This window comes from Egretta garzetta, unplaced genomic scaffold (genome assembly GCF_000687185.1).
Source record: "Egretta garzetta isolate BGI_Z169 unplaced genomic scaffold, ASM68718v1 scaffold287, whole genome shotgun sequence".
Classification (NCBI taxonomy): domain Eukaryota; kingdom Metazoa; phylum Chordata; class Aves; order Pelecaniformes; family Ardeidae; genus Egretta; species Egretta garzetta.
Genome location: NW_009260435.1, coordinates 925889 through 944157, shown reverse-complemented (window position 1 = coordinate 944157; position 18269 = coordinate 925889). Strand labels below are relative to the sequence as shown.

Below are 18269 nucleotides of genomic sequence, written 5' to 3'. Positions count from 1 at the left end.
ATACCATAATTGTTGTTGACGTCATAAAACTCTCAAGATAAATGCACCGAGAACTCCTATTTGCAAGTTGGGTAATGTGGAATTTTAAGGTTCAAGCTCATATTTTGCCTAGGAGAGAAAAAAGCATAATTGATTTGGGAGATGGACAACAAAAAGTCCAAACTTTTTTTTTTTAATTAAAAACACATGTGATTGTGCTAGAGAAGAATTATTTGGATAAAAAGCTGGTGAGCTGAACAGGCAGGTTCAACACGTGGTTGTCACCGCTTCATATTGCGCGTGGCTTTTGGTCAGCGGGTTTGATGCCATCCTTCCCTTAATGAAGGACAGGGTTGGAGGTAGTTTGTGGTGCAGATGATCCGAAGAGGGTCTGGAGTTCCTGCGTGCGTTGGAAACATGGCTCTCGGGCAGGAGGAGGATGAGCGTGATGGTCACGGTCCCTTCTGCTCGTCACCTGCATGGGACAATCTTGCAACGGTGACTTAGGAACGTGGGCTGCTTTAGAAATTGTCTTGTAGTGAGTAAAAGCGAAGGTTATATTGATGAAGAGATTGTCTCAGTGCTGTCCCCATGTCTTGGCCTTCACAAAGTTTTTTTGTGAGCCAGGCATCCCGCAACAGCTGAGCTCATCCCCAGGCTCTGCTTGCAGCAGTACTGCACCTTCCCCAAACCACCTTGGTTCCCCCACTCAAATCCCCTCTTCCATCCCTTATCCTGTGCTCCTTGCTGGAGCTCTCCGTGTTGCAGATGCCTCGCTCCAGGTGCCATTATCCCTCTCCCAAGTCAACATCATCTCTTGAGCCCTTTTTACCTCTTCTCTGAGCTGGTTCCTTTATTTTTTTTCCAGTTAGATGATATTTTCTGCTGATTGTGGCTCCTTCTCAATTATATTGGCTAAATACATGTGGGTTTGGAATGGGCCAGGGGACAGTCCTGTCCCCCTAATCCAGCTGAAGCCCTGCACCTCGGAGTCAGCTTTGTCCTGGGAACGCCAAGCCTGACTTTCTTCTGGGACTTGCTCCTGAGATGCAATTCAATATATGTATATTTATTTATTTTCAAATTATATACCTGTACTAATATTATGTATGTTATGAAGCGTCTGCCTCTCCCCCCCCCCGAAAGAAACTAAAAAAGGATGAGGTGAAATAAACACTGATTTTTATTTATTAACGGTACAAAAAGTATTTTCTTCCTGCACCCCAATGCACACCCTGCTTTGGAGAGCACTAGGTGTGATCTAGGATGCTTCTGTACCGGTCTCTTGGAGGCCAAGCCCTGGGTCATAGTCCAGAACTACAGTCATGGGGAAATTCTTGCAACTTCCCTATTCCTTTGAGCAAAATTAGGCAATGGCACAATTAAATCTTTGGTTATTTCAGCAAAAAAACACTAGCAATGCTTGTGAGCAACAGCTTTTCTTTAAAAATAGAAGACCTTGATGCATGCGGGTTCTCACAGGACAGCGCTGTGCGATGTGAGCTTAAGCAAGAAGACGAGAGAAGCCTCTAAAATACTTCAATCCATCTGAAAAATTGTGGTGTTGAGGCAGAACTGGATGGTCCGTCCTGACCACAGCTGTACCACTCGTTACATGCAAAATTCCTGCCTGGACAGTTGGTTTGGTGTGGCAACAAGATTTTATAAGGGTAGCATAAGACAACTATGTTTATATGTGTATATATACATGTAATAGGGAGTACTGCGAGCCCGCTGTAAGCATGAATGAATGAGAGAGGAATCAGGAGCGAGTGTATTTATTGACAAAAGTTTGGAGTGAGGTCTGGAAGGCGAAGAAGACGTTTAGCCTGGAGGGACCAGTCTGGTGTTGACCATGACCACCGTGGAGGTCCCCTTCACTTTTCTGAAGTCCGATACATCTTGCAAGGACTGCATTGATACAGATATGTTTCTTTTCCTCTTTAATTTAGATAGCAAGAAATTAATCTGCCATCATCTTTAGGCTTACACGTCTCCTGGCTGTTGTAAGAGTGGGTTGGGAAGAAGGATGATCCCACAAAGGGAGTGAACAGGACTCATGGCAATGTCTGTTTTGCCAGATGAATCATGCAAAACCAATTTTGCCCATTTTGAGGGCAAGATATAATTTATGACTGAAACCTGCTGTTGCCACTGAAGCATAGGGAGCTGATCTGAGCTCAGAGACAAATGCTGCAGAGCTGGTGTAGCACGTATGGACATGTGCACGAAACCATGAGCTGAACCTACCATTTTAAATTACTTTCTCTAATAATGGACAGTGCAAATGAAAATAAATTAAAATCTCTGGCTGTGTATGTAAAGCAGATGCAAGGTTGTCAGCAGGCCAAGGATCAGCCTCAAAATAACACCAGATTCACTTGCTACTTGCCGAGGGGCCATTGAAATGGTTGCCTCGAAGGAGAAGACCATCTCAAGGAGCACCTTTGCTTTGAAGCTGGCTGCAAACGTGCCATAAGTGGTTTGCAGCTTAAAGTGGGTGGCAGAAGAAATGCAGGGAAAGGCTGTTTATCAGAACCCCTGCATTACCAGACGGTACTATTAAAATAGAGCGGCTTATAAACCTGGTTATAGATTGTATGTTTATAGAGCATGCATATATATTTATGTATACCATGTCTGTGGGTGCATTATTAAAAAAGATATTATATCTATATATTTAAATATAGACACTTTTTAATATGTGTTTGTATTTTTATATATATGTATGGCTGTGTGTTTAAATTCCTCTTCTACTTAAACTGAGAACAAACATTAAAAATCCTCATTCATAACTGAAAGCCCCAGCATCCTCAGCCTTGGCATCCTCTCCTGGAGGGATGTCAGGAACTTGAGGCATCTGCGTCGTCTGCAGCACATAAGCGCTGGCACCAAACCAGACATTGGTCTCGTTCATTTGGGAACTCTCTAATAATAAGGTTTTCCCATCTAGAAGATTTGTCACATTGAGCTCATTTTAATTATCAAATTATGCTGGCATGATTCTGCTGGGGCTGGCTCACGATGCCCACCTGCCTTTGCTGAACGAGCAATTAATTCCCCACGGGAAGGGATTCATTCCTGGATGGGTGGATCCTGCATGGATCTCTCCTGGATGGAGAGATTTCCCCAAGCCTTGCTGCCATTTCTGCCTTAGAAAAGGTTTCCCAAGCTCCCCAAGATGGATTTTAGGATAAATATGTATGCAGATGTGTCCAGAAAGGAGCTTTTACAAGGTTTAGCTCCTCTAGTTTCTCATACAACAATGACCTATTTGAATGTAATTTTTAAAACATTAAACATTATATTCTTTCCTGGAAGGTTTTCAATATAGTTGGCAACACATGGCTTCGTTTCTGTTTCTTGAACTGAGCTTTTTGAGTTGTTATTGGTATCTTCTTGCCCATCAGCATCTGCAAGGTTGATAGGACCTTGCTACAGAGTAAGCAATCATGAGAGAAACAAGCTTGAGTTTAGCATCTGTAAGTTTGTATTTGCAAAGGTTTCTATTTTTGTGGGGGTCAAATTGACCTGGAATATTTTTTTAAGAATATTTTGAGATTATTTTAAGATGGGTTCCTAGTTTTTCACTTTGCAAACACTGCCTGAAGCTGAAGCAGATGGTGTTAGAGCAAGGAAGAGAGGAATTTCATGCCTTTCTGTTAAGTCATGAATTTTTTGGCAAAATATATACATTTAGACATCCAAAAGTGTCTGCCTATGGATCACGTCAGAGTGTATGGCTCTGGATTACACGAGGTTTAATGATAGGAACACGACAGGTAGTGTTCCCACATGGAGCTACACTGGAAAAAGGGATTTTACAGTTGATTTCTCACTTTATTTTGGGAATTTTCATTGTTTAAACAAGGTTTTCCTATGCCTTGGTTAGTGAAAGGCTTGGGCAGGTGAACTCATGGGGCTTATCTAGCCCCATCTGGGAGGAGGTGAATGAGCTGATGGGGTTTTCCTTTGCTCTTGTGATTTACTCGAGCATTTCTGAAGCAGGGATTGCCGTGCTTTTGGAAAACAGAAAATGCTATATTGCCCTTGTAAGTGGTTCCGCACAAATAATTAATCCTTTTGTTTTACGTTTCCTTCTTAATGTGCTTTAATTTTTTAGGCAGACTCGTTAAAAGCTGAAACAGCACCGCACACCTAGGTTTTACTCTTCTTTTCACCTTCAACCTTGCCCCATCCCAAGGAAAGAGGAGAGTGCATCATCCCTCTCTTTGGGTTTTAAATATTATTTTTGGGGGCTGCTTCTCAATTTTCACTGTGACCAATGGCAATATCCCTACAGTATAAGACATCTGCCCTCCTGGGCACTGAAGTGCTGCGATATTTTCATGAATCTTGGCTTGCAGGCTATGTGGACGGATGCCCAACACCTTCCAGACCTCTTTAGATCGTGACACATTTTTGACCTTTGATATCCTGTGATAGGGCACAAATGCTGTACATGGTAGAAAACCCCATGCCTTTATATTCAGGCCTGATTTTTCACTGCCTTTTGATTTGAATTAACTAACCCCTTGGGTCTGTGCTTTAAGACAGATGGGAAACTTAGTAGGTTTTTTGTTTTGTAATTTTATCGTATGTCTCCTCCTTCTTCTCTGGGTTTTGGTGCTCCTCTTCTCTAAGTTTTTCAAGCTCCCAGTCACTCCCTCCAACCACTTCTTAATTTTACTGTACAGTTTTGAGGAGCAGTAGCCCGCAATGAGCATGATACTCTAGATAAGTGTGCACTTGAAAATCACGTTTAATGCTTTTTTCTCTAATTTGGTTTTACTTACTGTTGACCAGGGCTGGATATGGAGTAATTCATAATAGAGCATGTGTGGATGTTTTCCAGCACCTCCAAGATGCTGTTGGGATCATGGGTATTTTCTCCCACTCAGGGTATATAAACCTTTAATTCTGCTGCAGGTTAGAGCGTGTTTCTGTTTGGTTTAGCATCGAAATAAAGTCCCAATAAGAGAACCAATGCAATGCCCCTGTAAAGATAACTGGACTTGTTTCTCTACATGTTGAGCTATAAAATTACGGATATTTTCTGTTCACAGCAGTAGGGTTTCCATCAAACCTTGCGTCCCAGTTGGAAAGGTTTTCCTGATGCTCCGTGCACGTATTTTAATCTGAAATTCATTAGGCTGTGTGGCATAAGCAGTGTTTGTACTCTGGGGTCGGTTGGAGGCCTTCTGGGTTTCTCTTTAATAATGCTTAGCTCTCTCTTTACTAGAGGTCCTTTAATTTTCATATATAAAAACATTGTAAATTTTTGCCACGTTCTGTTTATTTAGCACCTCAAATCTCACACGCTGATGTGTCTTAGGTAATATTGTGTGATATTCAGTAAGGCTTATGCTCATATTCTGAATATATGCATCAAAGTCTGGACCCACGTTTTATGGTTCTTTTTTATGGTCTTTAGGGTATGTTTTTTTATGTTTTAATATCACAAATTGTGTTTCATGTAGTAGCATTCTGGTCCACTTGAGCATTTTAAGCTCTAAAAAATAGCCCTTGCAAACAAAAAAACCTCAAACTAATACTGCCTTTTCTCATGAGCCACCTCCCTGCTTAGCCACATCTTTCTAAATATTGAATGCAATGATGAAGTACATATATATGTATTTTTTCCCCCTAAAGAGAGGCAAGATAAAGTCACTGACCCCCTTCTCTCCCAAGCTTCAGTTGAGTTAGAGAGGCCAAATCCATGTTACACAATTTTGTTGACCTGGCTGCTGCAGCGAGCGTGCCGATGCAGCTGTGGCGATGCAAACATAATTTTGTTTTAAGTCAAGGTATAAATTTAAGCTGATTTTTAACTAACCTCCAGTTTGAGGGTTTGGTTCTTTTGTTTGAATGGGCTGTAAGTGTTTTGTATTGTCTTCATCTTGACCATACGTTCGTTAAATGAAAACCTCACGTTGTTTGGATCTCATTCCTTAATAATTTGCGCACTGTGAGGACCCTACATCTATCAAAGGATGGCAGAGGCATTATTGTCATACTCTTAAGTGAAGGAATATTTTGGAGGTCTTTTTAAGGATATCTCCCGAATTCTGCAGGAAGGCAGTCATGAATGTAGCAATCATTTACAAATCTTATAGAAGATTAAGAACTGACACTTAATTGGGTAAGTTTAATGTATATGTATGGACAGCAGTAACTTTACCCTAAAGATTCTGCCTTTCTGTGGACAATTTGCACTGTGTTCTGCAGACCAGCGAACACCTAAGGAATTGTATCAGTCAATCGCAAAGCCATAGTTCTCCTGGGCTGTGACTCTGAAGACAACCGAACCGGTAACTGGAAAAATGCTAGGAAAAAAGAAATAAGGGGAATTTTTTTTCCACTTAAGCTCTGGAGCAATTGCTCTGGCATAGTTCCTGCTGCTGCGTACGCGCCTGTCTTGAAATGAGAGCATATTTCTGAGTTCTTATGGAAAATGTTATTAGTTGAGGACTTCAGACCCTCTTCATATTCGGCTAATGCAGCCAGAGGTTGCTTTGGGGATGGAAGGGAGGGAGCAATGGATGGACAGATGTGGAGAACAACTGCACAGCTTGGGAGCGAGTGTTTCTGACCCAGCCTGGAGGAAAAAGGAGGCCAGAGGAGGGGAAAATTAGCCAAAATCCTGCAGCTGAAAAAACTGAGGCCAGGAAGTACGTGACGACCGACCACAGGTCATGCACACACTGTCTGTTGTAGAGCTGAAGCTGAGCCTAAAGAATTAGAGACCTTGGGCTCAGCGGTCTTTTATGGTCATTTACTGGAATATATTTAAAAAAACCCAACAGCTGGCATTGCTAATTAGTTATTTCACACCAGTTTTAGGAGCAGTAGAAATTTTTAGTGTGGTCATAAGAGTTTCACAGCAACGTTCACTGTGCAGCTGCTGGACATCCCATGCAGAGCTACAGACGTCTAGAGAGCTTCTAGAGCGGAGTGATGGTGTGTGCCTGGTTTGGATGTATACAGGCTTAAAATTCTAGATAATGGGGGGTTCGGGGGGAAAAAATAGACCTGTAAAGCCCCCATACAAGTAGTTCAAACAAGAGCAGCAATGCAAATAGGTAAGCCACGTCACATGCACCAGCCACCCATTGCCGCTAAAATAAGGCTGCTCTTTTATCATCCTGGCAAGGTTTATTGCTGGCTGGGTGCTCAGGACCAGTCCTGAGTGGGCTAAGCTGGGACTAATGGACCCTGCATCCGATTAAGCGGCTGTCAGAAGCAGGCGGTTGATAAATGATGCTGACTCCCATTACGGCTTCACGCATCGCCGTTTCTCTCTTTTAAATCACTTGCGAGAAGCTCATGCTGGCTCAAGAAATATGCAGTCTTCTACAGCTGGCTGGGTTGCCATCCAGAATCTTTTGCCCTGACTTGCACTGAAAATGCAACGAGTCTTAGTCAAATAGATGAGTTTTAAATGCCTATAGTATGGCAGGGACTTATCCATGTTACTCTGTGTGCTTGCTGCATCCTGGTTGCTCTGCAGGGACCAAAGAAAGAAAATTAAAATAAAAAATAAAATTCATAATGTGGCATTGTTCCTTATGTTCAGGATTTGTTTTCCAACAGGATGTGTTAAGTTTTGAACCTGGAAGGCCTCAGGGCTGTTAAAAACTCCTCCCTATGCCTGCACCCATATCTATAGAGGATTCATCATTGGTGTAAAGGTATATGATGTCTCTAATACTGAATTCAGGACCCTGCAGGTTTTTAGCAAGATTTCCCTGTGAGATGTCCCAAAGCACTTCAGGCTCTTTAATTCTAAAATTAATATATGTAGAGTTCACATAAATTTTGGATGAGAATACATTGGAGAGTTGGAAGAATGTAAGGTTTTTTAAAGTTTTTTTGCTCGTATTAAAAATAAAAGTAGAAGCAGCAATAAAAATGAATTGGATTGTTATAAAGGTGCATCGTATTAGTGCAATTTTGAGGATTTTTTTCCTTTTTTTCTTCAATTCTGCCATCAAAATGTCTTACAACAGAGAAATAAAAGCACAGCTTGGATTGGTAGGGCTTTTTCTAACACATGGAGTGAGGGGCACTTCCAATATCGCTGTTTTGAGAGTGAGTCACAAGTCTTAAAAGCATATAATAATAATTACGATTTTTAAACTCTGTATTCTTCCAGATGCACTAAAATAATTTTTGCGGAAGAATTCTCAAAGTAATCCAGTTGAAAATCTGTCTTGGAGGAGATAACCTTTCTTTTTATAAAGCAAGGATTGGAGTTACTTTGGTGGAAAATAAATAGCTGGGTTTTTTTGTTTTTTTTTTTGCTTGGCATGAATCTGGGGACAGATCCTCACTTTTACTGTAAAGGGTCATAGCTCTGCTGGTCTTGGAGCAGTGATTTCTTCTAGCTGGAGGTCTCTTTTGTTAGCCCTTATAGCACCAGCCATTAATATTCTGAGATACAGAAGAGTAGAGCCCAGTGAGGCAGGAAAGGGCATTACATTGCTTTTTCTCTGCAATTACATGAATATGTCGTACCACCATTTTCTCCTAGCACCTAAATGCTAAATATTAGCTCTTAATATTCATTGTATAATGCTTTAAGAGCAAGCCAGGAAAAGGAAAGCGAGAAGCAACGATGCGTAGCACACCGGGCATCCTCGGTAGGCATGGTCTGCCACACAGCCCACCTATGCATGAGCAAAAGGCTGGTGAGCCTGAAATTGTAAAATGCTATATGGTTCCCTGTGGTCTAAGTTGTTCAAGTGGGTCTTTATAATTTTCTTTTGCATCAAAAAAAAAAAATGTTGGTGGCATATTAGCAGAAGAGATGTTCATTTTGGGAAATGGTGCACCAGTGTCCAGAAACCCTTTGAATTTCACCATTGGTTTTTTTGCTTGTATCCAATACCATTATAATATCTGTGGTTTGTGGGGTTTTTTAGGAGGAATATAGAGCTGAAGGAATTAGTTGGCACAACATTGACTACATAGACAACTCCAGCTGCATCAACCTGATCAGTAAGAAGCCAACGGGCCTGCTCCATCTGCTGGATGAGGAAAGCAAGTGAGTAGGAAACTGTTGGGTTTGATAACAATATTTCTTTTTTCACTAAAAAAGTCTTTATCCTTAAGTCTCACCTCTTGTGATTCTTCCCAGAAAGATGCTAATAGCTTGCTGGGCCGATTTATCTTCCCTCTCTAGTTTTGTTTCCAAGGTGGTAACGCAGACAGTGGAGAATCAGCCAGCTGAGCAAAAAGCCTTTAACAAATGAGAATTAAAATTCTGTTTCCAGAATTTATTCTGTTAAAGGGAAGGGCAAAGGTTTCCTTTGCTTCTCTCCTCATTTCTCTCCCTGTTTCTTGCGGTGTAATGACATGACAATGCTTGAAGTTGAGATGAGTGAAGGGAGAATCCAAGCACATGAGTTCAAGCAGGTCATGTGGGTACTGTTATTGAGATATAAGGTTGGATTTATCAATTTACTTTTAAAAATGAAACCAGAGTGAACTGAGGGCACTTGTAAGTAGGGGCAGTGCTTCTGTCAGGTTTCATGGACATCAGGGCTGCAGCTGAGATTTGCATCCTTGGTTACAACCATCCAGCTTGTCTTGGTAGAAGTTATCAGATGAGCATGTGGCTTCTGGGTTTGCCTTTGGGTGGAAACTTCCAAGTGTAAAGGATCTCCCATTGGATGCACATGCCAGTTTTCTCCATGTGAAGGGCACGGGAAGGCCAGGTGGATTTGCTGGTGTCGCCTCTGATCCACATGGCTCCAGTCCAGGCCGCAAGCACTCCTCCCACCATTTGCTTGCAGATTTCTCCTCCATTTCTTGTCTTGTTGATCAGACACACAGCAGTGATGCTGTCCCAGTGGTACTGTACCAGCTAAACCAACTTAAATTAGGTAAAGTTGTGAAATACACCCCCAAGTTGCAGATTTATGTGAAGTTTGAGGATGGAGGATTGGCTTGCTCTTAGCAATACGGTCTGCGCAAGCTCCCTGCCCTTTTTCTTCCTCTTTCCTATGCCAGGATCAGTCAAGTAACTCCTGAAATTGAAGTGAAATTTCTAGGCTCAATATTTCCTAAATGTGTGAACAGATATAGGAGCAGTCTAAGCCTCAAAACCAATGACAGGAACTTTGGGTTTCCAATAAACGCTCTACCCTGGATAATTTCCATGCAATGGGCATACAATGCAGTATACCACGGTAAAAATATCCCTATTTGTGCTTTTATAACTGATTTCAGACCATTATTAAATCAACTAAGAGTTCTTCAGACGCCAGAAATACCTTGTATTTGTATATAACCACATGAGAGCATGCAAAATGGCACTTGCTTAGTATCTGCAGGCACAGAAGTGGAAGCTCAGAATATCTCTATTTTCCCATTTGTGGTCAAGAAAGAAGCTTAAAAGCTTTTCCGTTGGGTTTATGGCTGTTGTCTTTTTAATTCTTCCCACTCATTTTTCCTCAAGCCACAAACCAGACACTGCTGGACAAGTTTAAGCGTCAACACGAAGGAAACTCCTACATTGAATTTCCAACAGTCATGGAGCCAGCTTTCATCATCAAACACTATGCGGGCAAAGTGAAGTATGGAGTGAAGGTCTGTAACCCAGCTGTTCCCCAGCAGTTGTTTTCATTTCAGTCTTCTAGCTGTGATAGGGAAGGAGAGCCCCAAAGGCTCCACAGAGACGTTTGCAAGAGGACTTGGCTAGAAAAGAGATGCAAGGGTTGGGAGAGAAGTGTTTGAAAAGCTTGGCTAAAATGAGAAGGTGGTGGGGATCATGTCTTCCTGTTCCCCACGTTGCAAGCTCGTGTTGGCATTTTGGGGAAGAATTAGGGACGTGCTGAGGTTGATGCTACAACCCAGCGATTTTGTTGAAATCGGGTATTTGGTGGCCTTTCTGGGCTTGGTTTGTGTAGAAAACCTGATGTTTTTTTCATAATTAGCCATTTTTTAATACACGTTATGTGAGTGTAGGTCTCAGCATCTCACTGCTGCAGGTACTTTTTAAAATCCCATGCAAATGATTTCAAAGTTGACCCTATTTATATTCATGCCACTTATTAGCAGAAGCAATTCTGGTGGGCAAGTGAGCCTGGATGAGAAACAGCCTTGGGATTTATAACTGCAAATCTGTAATTGTGCTTCTCATGCAATAATTACACATGATAAACTTCAGCATCAGCTTTGAAATGCTTCAGAGATCAGTGCTTTGGGATAAAATGTTTATTTTCTGAACATGAAGAGGTGTCCAATATGGGGGTGGAAAAAAAGATAGAAGCAGGATTTGATAGTTGTGCTGTCCAAGGGATAGCTTGGCAGATCTTACCCGGCGTATCTTGCAGATATTGTTTATTTCCCTCTTTTCTTCCCCTTCCCTAGGATTTCCGTGAGAAAAACACAGATCACATGCGCCCGGACATTGTAGCTCTCCTGCGAAGCAGCAAAAACGCCTTTATCTGCGGGATGATCGGGATCGACCCGGTGGCCGTGTTCCGCTGGGCAGTCCTGCGGGCATTTTTCAGGGCCACGGTTGCTTTTAGGGAGGCTGGAAAACGATATGTGGAGAAGAAAACTGGTATGTGTGCCAATCCCCTAATCCTAGAGCCTGTTTTGCACCAGCAGCATTGATCTAATATATTACTACAGTATCTTAAGTAGCCTGTCTGGCTTATTAGGAGCTATTAATCTTCTGATTAAGATAGCGTATAGATTTTTGCTCTCCAAAAGTGATGTTTAAAGGTACGTTTGCAGTAGGATTTTAACACACCATAAGAAAAAATTTTTAATTTACTGTTGCTTTAACTTTTCCCTTTCTGTAGGATACGTGCATAGGAAATCCTGAATGATTTGAACAGAGACATAAAAATTATTTGGCAAATAAGGCAAATTATTTTTGCGAAGAACTCTCAAACTGTTAGTTACATCTGGAAAAAAGAGGAAATAATTCTTCTCTGCAACTTCTCAAGCTGCTCACCCTTTAAGCTCCAAGAGAGCATGTCTCTTGTCTAGCAAAATTCATTGCTTCACAGTCACCCAGAACCACCTCATGCTGAACACAGGGGCATTAAATTAAAGGGAAGTAATGGTGCATCATCATGCTGTGGCAGGCAATACCTGGCTGTGCTTTTAGACCATTTCTCTGCATAAAGCAATTTCAGAAAGATGGGTACAAGCTATTACTATTAATTTCTGGGCACCAGAGGGCTTGAAATTCATGATGAAATTAGAGCCTCAGCAGGGAAAATGTTAGCTGAGTTAAAATGAAGCACAGAGCTGTCCCAGGAATTTTTTTTTTAGTTGGAGGGGTGTGCATCAAGAAGAGCCATGGAGTTTGGGACAAGAGACCTAGATTATGGAAACTGTACAGGCGGAAAGAATAATTTCCTTGCTCAGGGCGATTAATAGCATCCCAAGAAGAGCAGGAGGCAAAAATCAGCTTTCAGCTCTTGTGGCTCTTCCTGTTGAAGCACTCAGAGGCGGCATAAGAGAAAAGATGTTTCTCGTGAATCGGGGTCTACCCGGCACATCAAAGCAGCATCTACAGACAGTGTTTCGAAACGCCGAGAGATAGATGGCAAAGACATTTGTCATTGGGAGAAACGTCACTCGAAAGAGTTGGCTTTGGAAATTTGTATTTGTGTTTTCCTAACAATGCTTTTTCATCTTGCATAAAGCCTGGGCTGAACTAAGGTGAGCTGGTCAAGGAGATAAAAAAATAGGTTCAGTCTTGGGAAGTAAGAGCTAATGTCAAGCCCTGCTTCGCTTTCTATGTCTCTGGCGATCAATCGTACCTGCCATACTCCTCTCCCCACAAGCTCGCTCTCTGCTTTTCAGTCTTGACTTTGTGGCATTAACTTGCCTGCCCCTCCCTCCCTCTCTCTCTCTCAATATAGGTATAAAACAGAGTCCAGGAGGTTTTCAGACAATTCTGGGAGACTCACTTCTTGCACTGTCTTCTCTTTCTCTACCAAAACTAACACAGTAATGATCGAGTTTCTAAACCTTTTCTGGCACATCTTGCTGCTGGTTTATCTACTCGGTGTCCTTCGGCCCACTTTCAAATGGCTTTGTGCTTTGTAACCTTTGTTTTTTGAGTCAAAAAGAAAGAAAAAAAATCCCAGAACCCCTCAAAAAGATGGATAAGCTTTAACTTGAACTTCCCGCCAATCCTCAGTTGATTTATACCCTGAATTTCTATGTACATCTTCAGCCTAAATCGGGAAAAAGTCATGAGAAAGAGACGAGGGCAGAACTAGTGGGAGATTACCTAAATCCCATTCCTATATTGAGCTATACATTATCCATCGGGAAAGCTTGCCCTACAAGCGATGGCGGAGCTGGGACTACTCATGCTCAGCTGCCTCTGCCCTCTTTGGAGAGGCACCCATCATCTCCTAGCATGACTTCTGCCCAGGTAGTGGTAGCACTTAGCAAGGTGAGATCTGTAGCAATGTTTTCATCATGCTTTTGCTGGCGAGACCTCATGCCTGTCTCTCATTCAATTGTCCTTCTCCAAAATCCCATCTGTCTTGCCAAAGCTCCACAAAGCAGGTGGCTGTACAAGAGGCGAACTTGAGCAGGGGCTACTGAATGCTGCTGGTCCCTCCTGCTCCCCGAAATAACACAGAAAAGCCTCAAACTGATGCTTTGCACCTGTGGCAGAAGGTATTTCTGAATTACTAAAGAATCACTGCCCCATCTTGATAGGCAAAAGCAGACAACCAAAGAGAGCATGTGGTTTTGGTTTATTTCGTTTTTTTACCAAACATCGCCAGCTTTAATTAGCCTGACCCAAATGCCTTACTGCCCACAGATCTGGAGCTTTTGATAAAATTCTGGTAGATTAGCTGAGAAAAACTTCACACACATACGTTCATCCAAGTGCACACACTTAGTATTTGTGTATAATTTTTTATAAGGCGTGCTGCCCTGTTCTTGGTTTCTGAGGTCCTGCCTGCTGCTGCTACTGTCCATCAGGCGGGTGGAATTAATGAGTAGCAAAATATCTGAAGCATGCTTTTTTTTAAAAAAAAAAATTTAAGGCTCTTTGCGCTCTTTTGTCTTAACCTCAAATGGATGTCCCTCACTTTTACCTGTCTGAAGGCCTGTCTGAGTCACGCTTACAATACCCAATAGGGATTTTAATGAAAAATCTCTGGCTTCTGTATAAGCAGTTCTGCAAAATTTTGCTTTGCTTTCTTTTTGCATCATCCTTTCAGTTATCTTCTCTGTGCCTGCAGTGCCAACCAGTGCTACAGATGCTTCTGTAAGCATAATCAGCATTTTTTTCCTGCTGGCTTTAGGGACTCTCCTCTGTTTGTGTTCCTAATATCATCATAGTGCAGCTTTTAGTGATTGTGTGATTGTCCTCATTAATCTGATTGTCCTCGTTAGCCTGGAGGTGAAGAACAGCGAAGCAGCGTCACAGGGAATTTTGTTGGGTACCTTTCTCTTCTGCCCAGGAGATATCTCTTATGGTGCTGCCAACCTTCCTCAGCTGAAACACGCTGGGATCTGCCAAGATGCAATTAGCTGATGGGTGGACTTTTTCTATTATTATTATTATTATTATTATTATTATTATTATTATTACTGAGTTTATCAGGAAGGATTGAGATAGTCCAAAAGAACTACACGTTTGAACTAGATTTGTTAATGAACTTTGATTAAAGGAACATTATCAAGCTTTTTAGGAAAGAAATTTGGCTGATTGACTTTTTTTTTTCTGTATCATCGATATGAATTTATTACACAAAACCCCCTAATTTTTTATTAGTGAAAACTTGATGAAAGAACCAGTGCTGTTCATATAAACCAGGCTGTGGAGACTTCCAGCTTTCTCATCTTGGTTTTGCTGGACATGAACCTAAATCCTCGTTCTGACAAAGGGTTCATGGTCCTGGGGCTGTGCCCTCCCTCGATGGGCACTGCATTGGCATTTGGCCAACATGGTTGCTCCTTGCGTTGGGCTGTTGCAGCTGACCTACACCATAACCTCTTCCCAAAACCAATCCCATTGACTTCTGCAGATTTATTCGTGAAGCTGAGCACCAAAAAACCAACCCAACCCCCTGAAAGAATAAAAACCGCAAACTGTATTTGCCAAATAAGGGTGAGAGCAAACAAAAAAATGGTCTTTGAGGTCTCACTGAGCAGCAACGAAGTGGTGTTAACATGAGGCAGACACCCCTTGATAGTGTTCCTCTGGAAAATTCAGATTGGCCCTTTCTGATGATTTAATGCATTGGTATGAAATGCTTCCGTATGTGCTGACACAAGGTAACTCCTCGGTGACTTCAACAGGAGCGTGACATATCCCTTGACTTGGTGACTTAAATGATGATGGCGAGGTGCTGCTTCTTTGCTCAGTGTAACCTGCGTAACCAGAACCCTGTGGTCGGAGCTGGGCCATCAAAAGTCCTCTAGGCCACGCAACAATGGTTTCTTCCAACTTTTGACCTCAAACTCATCCTACCTAACTCCAGAATCTGTGTCCCCTGCCCCTGAGGAATACAGAACCCTTGTTTAATACAAATCATTTCTGTTTTTCCTTTTACTTGTCAATATCTGAGCAAAGCGTGGCACTGGGATGCCAGATGAGAATTCCAGGTGGCCGTGTCCAGGAAGCATCTGTGCAGGGAATTGTGGATAACACCTGGCAGAGACATGGAAAGGATTTTAAAAAGCAGTTAATAAAAGTAAAGATTTATCTAATCATCTATTTTTTGCCCAAATAATCTTGGAGTGATTACGCTCTGGCTAATATTAGCCAGAGCAGGGTTGGGATGCAGTCCGGCCCATCGCTCCTGTGCCACAGCGTCGGGTCAGGAGGAAACCAAGGTTAAGTTGTGTCGAGCATGAAAAATGCACAACCCTCGAGCTGTCACGTCCTTCGGGCTTGTTCTTTACCCTCTCCTGATTTCTGCATATATAATCTTTCTCTTCTCTCCATTTTTTTTTGTTGTTTTTATTTTGCTTCCCAAGGGCATGATGATGCAGTGCCATGTGCGGTTTTGAAAAGTGTGGATAGTTTTAGCTTTCTCCATCACCCAGTTCATCAGAGGAGCTTAGAGATCCTGCAGAGATGCAAGGAGGAGAAGTACAGTAAGGCTCCACCACCTGCCCTTTCCTCTGATATGACATTCACACACCAAGAAATGGAAACCAGGGCAAAAAAAAACCCAGCCCAAGGATTGAACCAGCTGCCTTACAGCAATTTTGACCCTATCGGGAAATTATTAGGCGGAGTTTGAAGAGTAAAACTAAATGCAAAGCCACATCTCTTGAGATGCGGCATTGCTTCATTGGCGGTTTCCCTGTTCACTTGCTGACATTAAGTCGGGATGCCAATGCTAGGGATATTTTTTGTGTGTTTTATTGTTATCACACGTGTGATAATAAGTTCAAAGTGCTGCAGGTCTGGTAGGAATATTCCTATCTAAGGCACGTGGCTGATACAGCTGGAATTTGGCTTTATTTGGATTTCATTGGACTTAAAAAATAACTTTAGCTTCTGAAAATGCTGTCTCCGAGGGCTTCTACTTAGAACTAAAGTGGTTGGCAATGTTGTTTTACAGAATGAGTTAAGATGCACTTGGTCTCCATTTCTTGCTCGTCACTCCTCTGTCACGTAATAAACTCATCCTGCATGACAACATGGACACTTTTGCCTGCACTACTACATATATTTAAAAAAAAAAAAATTTTGTGCTCGTATCTTTAGCTATATCATTTTTCTGCCATTATTCTCTTCCTTCACATTGCACATTAGAGCTTACAGAAATAGAGTGCTGCTGTATGCAGTCTTCAAGGGCAAGTTCTCAGCCCGAGTTGCTCTTTAAAACGTCATGCAACTTAAGTGTAAATGCAAACCACCCAGGTTTTTCCTGCAATGCTGAGCATGGTAAGTACCATAGTTTGCATGTGAAGTCTTCACAAATATGCTTTTCCTGCTATAGAAACCTTATATCAGAGTTCCATGCTTTCTGCAGCAATGTAGCATTGAGGGAGCACTTTAATTCCTAATTTAGACTTTAAATCTTAATTTCAAGTATATTGTTTTTTCCTACAAGTTCCCACCATTGCTACCAGGAAATATAAGGCAGTAAGACAAACGCGACAATAGATTTTAAGTGGTGTTGCGCTAAGTGATCGTCCTGATACTACTAAGAAACAATTTAAAAGGAAGGTGATTATCAGTAGAGTAGTTTTAATTGCAATGAATTAATTTTTAATTTGTAAGTTAGTTCAGCAACAAGGGAAGTCTTGGGGGTTTCATTTGCAGTTGCTTAGGTGTGAAGAGGAAAATTCATACAACACAAGAGACACTTAGAAACAGAACTTTAATTTAAGGTGGAGCGGTGAAGTTGAGCTCCGCATGTTAAAACCTCACTTATTATGGACTTGTCCACACAGCTCAGTCTATCTTAGGGTAGAACCAACACCTGGATCTGAGAGTAACATTGCCATAGTTTGTGAATTGGCCGAGAACATCCGACCTGACAAACAAGTAATTCGTGTTCTGCGTTCAGAAACCATTCACGTCTTCCCATGGGGTGTGCTCCTGCAAGCTGTTTCCCCAGGCTTCATTTCTTTGGCAGGCTAAACCGGCATTGGAGCATGTATCATTTTGGGGTCCTGAATTCAGTGGGCTTGCGGGCCCTGCAGGCAAAGATGCTCAGGCTGAGGTTGGCCCTGGGGACTCAGCTTTTCCCAGAAGTCAGATGAGGTTACAGCCATGTAACAAGATAGTCTCCTAGTCTTGAATTCTGCAATTAGTTCTAGCTATGCACAAAGAGAGAAGATGAATTGATTTGATGAGTACATTGCGATTCCCTTTGGTTCACTTGGTGTTCAGCTCATGTAGCTGACTGATCGCCCTTCCCGTACCATCTCAGCTGCTTCACTGGTATCTCGGAGTCTATCAATTCATTTATGGTTTTCCACCAGAGCGAGGCACTGGGTTTAGGCATCTCTTGAGCTCAAGACTAAAGCTCTGCTGGTTGACATTTGTGAGTAGGGAGTAGACTGGGATTATCCAAAGCTCTTCTCAATGAGGGCAAAGACCTATTAGGCAAATCAGCTTGTCTTTCTGAAACACTACAGCTGAAGAAAAGGGAACGTGCTTGAAAAATCAAAAGAATTTTATTCCTGAAATGTAAAATTGATCAGCCTGCATCCAAGCTGGGCGAAGGGAATGAGTGGTTTCCACTCACACCACTGTTCCTTGTGTGCAGTGTATTAATTTATACCATTTAATAGCCTGTATTCTCTATGCAGAATTCTCAGAGCCA

General features: G+C 42.0%; 1 protein-coding gene across 1 annotated transcript in view; it reads left to right on the top strand.

Annotated features, from left to right (window-relative positions):
* MYO9A (myosin IXA) overlaps positions 1–18269 on the top strand; it is a 154796-nt gene that overhangs the window by 94580 nt on the left and 41947 nt on the right. Inside the window, exons 11-14 of the mRNA XM_035899416.1 lie at positions 8904–9025; positions 10431–10572; positions 11356–11551; positions 15961–16080. Coding sequence (XP_035755309.1) covers positions 8904–9025; positions 10431–10572; positions 11356–11551; positions 15961–16080 — 580 coding nt within the window. The remainder of the gene's footprint in view (positions 1–8903; positions 9026–10430; positions 10573–11355; positions 11552–15960; positions 16081–18269) is intronic.